The sequence below is a fragment of the Puccinia triticina genome, chromosome 16A (assembly GCF_026914185.1).
Source record: "Puccinia triticina chromosome 16A, complete sequence".
In the NCBI taxonomy this organism is placed as follows: Eukaryota; Fungi; Basidiomycota; class Pucciniomycetes; order Pucciniales; family Pucciniaceae; genus Puccinia; species Puccinia triticina.
The window spans coordinates 2,753,476-2,762,114 of NC_070573.1; the positions used below are offsets into that span (position 1 = coordinate 2,753,476).

The 8,639-nt window shown below is 47.7% G+C and overlaps 1 protein-coding gene across 1 annotated transcript; it reads right to left on the reverse strand.

Moving 5' to 3' along the window:
- Window positions 1-1,658: 1,658 nt before the first annotated feature.
- Window positions 1,659-2,634, reverse strand: PtA15_16A267 (uncharacterized protein; the record flags this gene model as incomplete). The annotated part of the gene is made up of 5 exons (XM_053163940.1): window positions 1,659-1,690; window positions 1,801-1,912; window positions 1,995-2,228; window positions 2,325-2,457; window positions 2,531-2,634. The coding sequence occupies 5 exons, from the start codon at window positions 2,632-2,634 to the stop codon at window positions 1,659-1,661; spliced, it is 615 nt and encodes a 204-aa protein (XP_053027915.1).
- Window positions 2,635-8,639: the final 6,005 nt, after the last annotated feature.

Below are 8,639 nucleotides of genomic sequence, written 5' to 3' on the forward strand. Positions count from 1 at the left end.
GCGGCGATGGGGAGACTGAGAGTAAAGGAGCGCAGTCTATAAATACTGGACCTGAGGATGAGTGATTTCCTCAGGCAACTCCTTGGGCTGGTTTCCAGCCGGGGGGTTGTCTCACCCCCGTCCGCTGTTGCACTTGCGCAGTTTGGCGGGGGAATATTTGTTGCCCCCCCCTTTTGCTTAACTGCTGGGGGTCATCCTCTCATTGTTTTTTGACCCTGCTAGACAGGGATGGACAATGGGCCAGGGTACATCAGCTTGCTGATGTTAGGTGGTAGGGTGTGGGTTCTTTTTTGTTGTCTTTTTTGATTGTTGTGTTTTTTTGTTGTTTTTGGGAATTGTAGAGGGGAAACCCTGGATGTTATTTTTCCTGGCACTTGTAGAGGGGAAACCCTTGATTTTTTTTGTGTATTTTATAAACTTGTAGGGGAAAACCTTGAAGTTTATTTTCATGATTCAGAGGCTTTAATATACTTGGATTGGTTGATAACCCATCCACCCAAAAAATCATTGAAAATGGTTTCAAAATTTTTCATTTTTTATCAATCTTGTTGTATGCCATACTTTGCTCTCCAATTTTCCCTCCTTGGTTTGAACAGTAATGAACATTCTGAGAAATTTGCAAGGAATTAAAAAAAATCCATATTTTTCATTTTTTTTATTTTTACACTTTTTTATTTCATAATCATTGCTAGAAACTTATTTTCCACCCCTGTAGCCAATCTCATGACTTAAACGCTGTGGCCTGAGCTTCTGCATTCAAAAATGTGGTGCCAAAAACATTAGATGACCCACTGTACATGAAAGTTTCAAAAGTACATGAATATGCTTATTGTTTGAATTGGAAAATGAACTACATTTGGTATGCAGGCCACACATAAAATGTGTACAGGAGTTGAAAAAAACATGCTCTGCTTGCTGGGACAAGCTCGGCATGGTTTTTGCAAGCATGTCCAGCAGCTCTACAAGGGGCTTGATGGATGGGGGATGGCTGGCTGGCTGCGCAAGAAGCTAGGCTTCAAGGCCGTGCCACTCATGAGCCAATCCTGGCAGAGGTTGATGTGTAATAAAGGACTTAATGAAATTTGGGGGTTGGCCAAGCCTTTGGTGCGTCAGGATTCATGCCACGCTTGGGGGCAAGCCTCTCTGTGAGACAGAGACCCTCCTCCAGAGAGGCTTTGTTAAGCTCGCAAAATTGCCTGCATAAACCTTTGGAAGATTGGAATCTCTCAGGCCAAAATGTGGACATTAGTCCAAGTCCCTCCTTCGGAGGTCGCGCTTTGCGCCACCCCAGGCTGTACCAGGGACCTCCGAAGTGGGGGACTTGTGTCAAGTTAGGTCCTACATGGCCCACCCCACTGTAAATGAGGGCGTCTTTGATAAGTCAGGGCGCGTATGGCGTGATCACCTCTCAAGGCATAAATGCCCGTGTACTACAGGACAATGTGGGGCCTGCTGTCGGTGGGCCCCAGTTTGAAACGAATCAAAAGGTGGGAAATGCACATCGAATCGCCCGCTGTCTCAACACGTATCAATGATTCATTGGGCTGGGGGACGAATGTCTTGATGAGGGAACCATAGCCCAACTTCTCGTGAATGATTTGCAGCAACAAAGGGCACGCGGTGTGGTGGATGACAAGAGGATTTTCTTTATTAATTTCTCAACGGTTAGATTTGGCAACCCGTTCCAACTCTACAATTATCGGAGGAAAGGATTAGCGCATGAAGGGAGGAGGAAAAACCAGGATGGTTCAGCTAATCGACATCAATAGTAGCGTCGAGATAAAGGGGATGGGTGCTGACCGTCCTTTTTCTTGATGGCGTATGAGTTGGACGAGCCCTTGGCGGCGTTGATCAACTCGTCGGCAAGACATTCGGAGATCGACTTGACGTTACGGAAGGCGGATTCGCGGACCTAGATGCATGTGGAAAGTTGCAATTTGGTTTAGCTTCACATCAGCTGACAAAAGGGAGATCTGAGCAGATGGAAAGCTTACACCGATAGTCAATAGGGCGATGGCTTGGTTGACTCGTCGTAAGGGGGAGACATCGACGGCCTGTCGACGGACAGTTCCCTGGGAGCCGATACGGGTGGAGTCTTCACGGGGACCGGTGTTGACGATCGCATCGACCAAGATTTGGATGGGGTTCTGGTCGGTGAGTAGGTGGATGATCTCGAAGGCGTGGGCAACGATCCGGACAGCCATCTGCTTCTTTCCGTTGTTTCGTCCCTAGAAAAATTGATGTTAGCCAGGTTTGTGAGTTGCATGTTTGACACTTTGAATCTCTGGCTGAAGGTTGGAGGCGTTGGATGAAGTGATAATCACCTTCATCATCAAGCTGTTGACGAGTCGCTCGACGATTGGCATCTGAGCCTTTCGGAATTGCTTGGCGGCATAACGACCAGCGGTGTGGGGGACGAAGACGGCGTTCCGGATCTGAATGTAATCAGTCAAACAGCTAGAAAATAAATCAAGAATATTTCAATCAACACCCGATTGCTTGATCTTGTCTGATGTTGTTGTGAACGAACATGTCCTTGACTTCGACATCGGCCGAGTCCCAACGACCAAAGAGGTTGATTCCGGATTCGTTGGCGGCATGGACCTCGGGAGGGAGAACGGTGCAGTTGGCCATCTTGAGTCTTCGGGTGCTTTTCTTCCGCTGGAAATTCCTGGCGGTCTTAGGCGCGGCTGGGGGTGGGGAAACCTAAGTGTGGGGAGAAGTGGTGAGACTGACAACCGATCTCGCCCTGGGCCTCATCCCCCGCGCGCCCCCCGACGGCCGCAGGACAGGCGCGCCTGCGCCAGCTTCACAGGATATGGAGCATCCGCATCGGTTCAGCTAAAAGCTAAGCTAAATTACCGCTTGCTAAGAGCAAAATTTAGCGACGCGGAGGGCACTCCACACCGGTTGAGCCAAATCGAATGGTAAACTCACCTGACTGCGCTATCAGCACCCACCACCGGCCATCGAGGTTTGTATGTACTCTCGATGACCGGTACATATGTACCCTTGATGACCGGTACAAACCGGTCATCGTCCAGCCAGCTTGAGTCTACTCGATGACCGGTACAAATCTGCGATCGAGGGGAATCACACTCGATGGCTGGTGCAAAACAGTACAAAACACTCATCACATGGGTGGATCCCTAACTTAACACAAGTCCCCCCTGGTGGGAGCGCTGTGGCTGGCGGCGAAGCCGCCCCTCCCGCAGGGAGGGACTTGCACATTATCCCAAATTTTACGCGGGAGCAGAAAGTTCATTTGGCTGAGAGGTTTTTAAAATTTTTATAGCTCCTCCCCCAGCCTCTCCACCAATATGCCCTATCTGTACCCTATGCTACTTTTCTTTCTCTACATTTTGGTCTACTCAGATTTTTTCTATCTCAATCTGTTGACCTTTTCAAAAGATCAAAAATGCACAAGTCTTCCAAATGAGGCTCCACTTGTTTGGGACTCCAGGAGTTGTTTTTCTGGCTACAAGATAGATAAGTGGCTCAAATTGATTGCAAGAACAGAACCTACAGCTCTGTGTATTCAGTTTTTCCATATTGGTTGGGATTTTTAGTGTAGCAGATCCTTTCTGCTCCTGCTTAAATCAAGACATAACTCATAAGCCTCTCCTGCGGAGAGCCCTCCGGGCGGGGTCCCCCGGACCCTCCGTTCAAGAGGCTTAGTTAAGCTAGGGTGGATCCCTCTTGATGACCGTTTGTACCGGGCATCGAGAGGATCGAGTAGCGTTGATTCCTCTCAATGACCGCTCGGACTGGTCATCAAGAGGTTGTATGTCCTCTGGATGAACAGTCTAACCGGTCATCAAGAGGTTGTATGTCCTCTCGATGACCGGTCAGACTGGTCAACGGACAGCTTGAGTCCTCTCAATGATTGGTTTATACCTGTCATTGAGAGGCTTGACTATGTAGCGTCGAGTCCTCTCGATGACCGGTCTGTCCGGTCATCGAGAGGTTGTATATCCTCTTGATGACCGGTCAGACCCAAGCTTAACCAAGCCTCTCTGGAGGAGAGCCCTGCAGGGTCTCTGTCTCACAGAGAGGCTTGTCCCCAAGCCACCGATTTTGGCATGAGAGCTGACAAGCCTGGGGCCCAACCAACCCCCATTTTTCCTTTTATCCATGATCTCACACCCATTTTTTGCCCAATGGGGACATGAGTGGTGCGGCCTTGTAGGCTCGCTTCTTGCGCAGGCAGCCATCCACGAATCAGCTTTTTATCCCCCCAGCTGGCCGCTGGGCATCCTTGCAAATTCACTGCTGAGCTTGGTCCAACAAATCAAGGTTTTTTTCCAACTTCTGTACATCAAGCATATCAATGTAAATATTATGCATTGATCATGAATTGAGGCTCTGTTTGGAGCCGATATAATTGCGTGATATAATCTGGAATTTTGTGACATCTGATCAAGTTTTGGCGGACCTGATCAGATTTCACATAGGATGTCAGGCAAAAAAACTCATATATTGCCTGGATTATATTGGCTCCAAACGGGGCCTGAGAATTGAACTTGTTCAAAAATATGCATTTTCATTAATTAATTAGAAGCAGAAAATACTGCTTCCATGCACTTACTAAAGATACAGAAGTGTACAATCATTGCCAGAATCTTGGAAGCATGATTTTAAAAGCTTTGTAACTTCAAGACCGTTCAAGATAAAAATATATGGCCTATGTAGGTTTGAAGGCCAGATGCAGGGCTTCAATTTGGCACCTGGGCGGCTCATTTGGCTCACAGGATGCTATGGTGGTGTGGTGTTGAAGTTTGACACCAGCCAAATGGGTTGAGGCGGTCCTCAGCGCTCACGCCAAATTTCCCCGCTTACTCCCAAGTCCCTCCTTCAGAGGCTCGCGCTTCGCGCGAGGGGCGCCAGCCTGCCAACTCAGAAGGAAGGACTGACTAAGTTTGGGTCAGACCGGTCATTGAAAACGTGACTACCACACACCCGTTATATTTCATGTTCTGAGGTAGAATATTGCCAAAAGTTTCAGAGCGCAGAGAATATGCATCATTATATAACCCCTTAAGTCTTTAGACTTCTGGGAAATTTATCAAAAACAATATTCAATTAGCCAGATTGTTCCTATTAAGGCTTCCCGGCCCCCTATATCTCATGTTTGGAGTTTACCCCATTGCTATAAATTTAATGGCGCACAGAATATACACCATAGAAACATTTCTGAAATTTTTAGACTCTTTAAATGTGTAACAAAAAAGTTATACAGGTAGCAGTCATTTTTCTACTAAGCAAACCACATACCCGCCACGTAACTATTTTTTCTCTCAAAAAATCTCAAGGGAGGCTTCAAATGCATGTTTAATTGTTCCCTCAATTTTTTGCAACCCTGGTACATGTAACAAAAAAGATATTCCCTTAGTACACACTTGGGAAAAGGGGGTATGCAAAAAATTAATTAAATCATTTAAAGTTGCTTTTTTGGAATTTTGATTGCATGATAATTCTTTTCAGGATTTTACATGAATTTTAAGCCTATTTGCGCTGTGTAGAAATGAGTAGAAAAAAACCGGGTACGTACGCGGAAAAGGGGGTACGCAAAAACCGGGTACAAACGTGGAAATACCCGGATACGTTTATTAACCCCCTTTTCAAATTATTTCTGTATGTTTTTGGGTAAAATTGGGTGGGTTTGTTGCAGGGGCCCTTTCAAACCACCTCCAGGAAGCCGTCCAGTTCCAACTTTCCAGGAAAGAAATCCCCTTCAGAAAAAAACTTCCTGGGTCCTTGAGTTTGAGTTCCCTCACTTTAGAGAATAATGATTTGGACCCGTTGCTAGGTACCCGGCACCGCCTGGCGGGTACTGCCGGCACCCGCGGCGCACCCGCCGGGCCGTGCCGGGTGCCTGTTTTTTTGTGAAAGGTGGGGGGGTACCCGGGTACCGCTTGAGGTACCCACTCAAGTGCCTCCCAATGCGGCAGGGGCTGGAGCCCTTGCCTAATACATCACACCCGGCGAGCTGGACTTTGATCATCTTGCCGAGAGAAATTCACACCTCTTGGTGAGATGGATTTGTACCAGCTCGCCAAGAGGAATGCATCCGGGTACCGCTTGAGGTACCCACTCAAGTGCCTCCCAATGCGGCAGGGGCTGGAGCCTGTGCCTAATACATCACACCCGGCAAGCTGGACTTTGACCATCTTGCCGAGAGAAATTCACACCTCTTGGCGAGATGGATTTGTACCAGCTCGCCAAGAGGAATGCATCCCTCCCGGCGAGCTGGACTTTGGCCAGCTCTCCAAGAGACACACTGATTTCTTGCCAAGAGAGGTGTAGATTTCTCTTGGAGAGCTGTTCAAAGTCCATCTCGCCAAGAGGAATACACACCTCCTGGCGAGCTGAATTGTTATACCAGCTCGCCGAGGGTTTTCTTCCCGGTGAGCTGGTCAAAGCCCAGTCCGCCAAGAGGTGTGTATTCATCTAGGCGAGCTGGACTTGACCAGCTCGCCAAGAGACATACCTCTTGGCAAGCTGGACTTTGGGGAATTGGTGTCCCCAGTCCCGTACGCCAAGTATGTGAAAAAAAGGCACAAAGTACCGCCGGTACCCGCCCCATGTACCGCTGGTACCCGCAAGGCGGTGCCCGGTGCGGTACTTGGTCCCTGCTTTGGGAAAAAAACGTACCCGGTACCCTGGTCCAAATCGTTATTCTCTACCTCACTTGGTCAATTACAGGAAACTTAACCCAGGAAATGAAGGAGTTTTTGTTTGAGTATAGTCATGTTGCAGACGGGGTCCCGAAGTGCCAACAGCTAAAGTTTCCACCTTATGTAAGCCAGTATGAACCTGGATGCCCCTAGACGTGCATGGCCATTACAGTACACTTGCTCCCTTGTTGAAGGCCTGTAGCAGCCTGTAGCTCAATGATACAAGCTGTTCCAGCAATCAAGACTGTGTACATAGTCTTGAAGACTGGAAGGCAATGCCTCCAGTCATCAAGTCTTAATGGCCAAGAAGATACCCTGATCTGGTCATTGAGACCGTACAAGTCTTGATGGTTGAGGTTAGGGGTGTAAACGGGGCGGGTTCGGGTCGGAAAATGGTGCCCAAACCCAACCCAACGTGAACCCCGGGTCAGGTTGGGTTGGGAAAAAAGTGCCCATACGCTGCCCAAACCCAACCCAATTTTCAAGGTGTCGGGTTTGGGTCGGGTCGGGTTGGGTCTTGGGTCAACCCGACATTTTTTGCTCAGCAGATCTTAGAAATGAGTGCCTTTTTTAAAAGCACAAGAAAAGAAAAGAACAGCTTTGTGTATTGCTTTAAAATAGACAAAAAAGAAAACATGGAACTCCTTAATCTATGAGTTCATCTGTTTCCAAAGGTTCCGGGTATAGGCCTTCGTGGCTGCGGATCCAGTCTTGCCCACATGTGAGAGCCTCAAGTGTTTCTGGCTTCATCCTGGTTCGGTAGTCACTGAGCACTCTCCCGCTGGTTGAGAAGGCAGATTCCGAAGCAATTGAGGTCATCGGAACCATCAGTATGGTTTTTGCCAGCTTGGAAAGGTTCGGAAATCTTCCCTGGTGGGTGCTCCACCAGGCAAGAACTGAAAAATTTTGAGATTGAGTTGCGACCGGTGGTTCTTGAAGGTACAGATCAAGCTCGGCAGTGGTTGATACAGCTTGGGTGGAGTGGATGGCTGTGATGTATTTCTTGAAGCGCACATCAACATTGTTGTTGTCTTGAGTCAATTTTGGTTGGTCTGATGGTGCTTGACTAGCTGAAGATTCTTCATCCACATGCGAGGTGGTTTGCTTTGACAAGAGCTCGTTAAACCAGGTAGCAAGGGTTTTTTGTATAGCAGTGACACTAGTTGCTGCTTCGTCCGTACCAAGATTGTCGGCAATAAGAAATTCTATCATGGCCAGTTTGCAGCAAGGATTGAAAATGAGGTTGATCGCTGCAAAGTCCTTCATTTTCTCCCAGTATTTATCGAACTTCTCTTGCATTGGTTTGATTAGGTCACGCAGGTCCGCTTGGCCATTGTTGACGTTCTCCGCTTGGCCATCACAATCGTTTGCACGCGCTTTAAGTTGTGTATCAATGGTTTTCATGTATTTGTAAATGACATGTGCTGTTGGATAGTGGGTCATAGCAAGTTTGTTCGTAGCTAGCGGGCAGTAACAGAGAGCAACCACTCAGTTTCTGGAATGAAAATTCAGTGAAACAAAAACTGACTTGAAAAAATACTCACCCGCATTGAATATGGCCAAAAAATCCTTCATAGCAGTTATCTCGTGCCACTCGGTGTCGGTTGGGCAGTCGCTGAAGTTGGCATCTTGCAAGGCCAAGTTATCAAATGCCTCTCTGTAAGGAATTGCCAATTTCAACATGAGATACGTCAAGTTCCAGCGAGTCGGAACATTGAGCGAGGGGAGCGCTTGCCCTTCTTTCATGTTAGCTAGGTTGATTGCCTCCTTGAAGAGCTGTTTGCGAGAGGGAGTGCTTCTAGTATATTGGACACCATCCCGGGTCTTGTTGATGGCATAGGAGACGTGCTTGAGGCCGTCCTTCACAATAAGATTGATGACATGAGCAGCACAACGAACGTGGAAAAATTTTCCATTCATGTAGGGCGGATCGGTGCTTTGATCTTTCAAAACTGAGCGCAC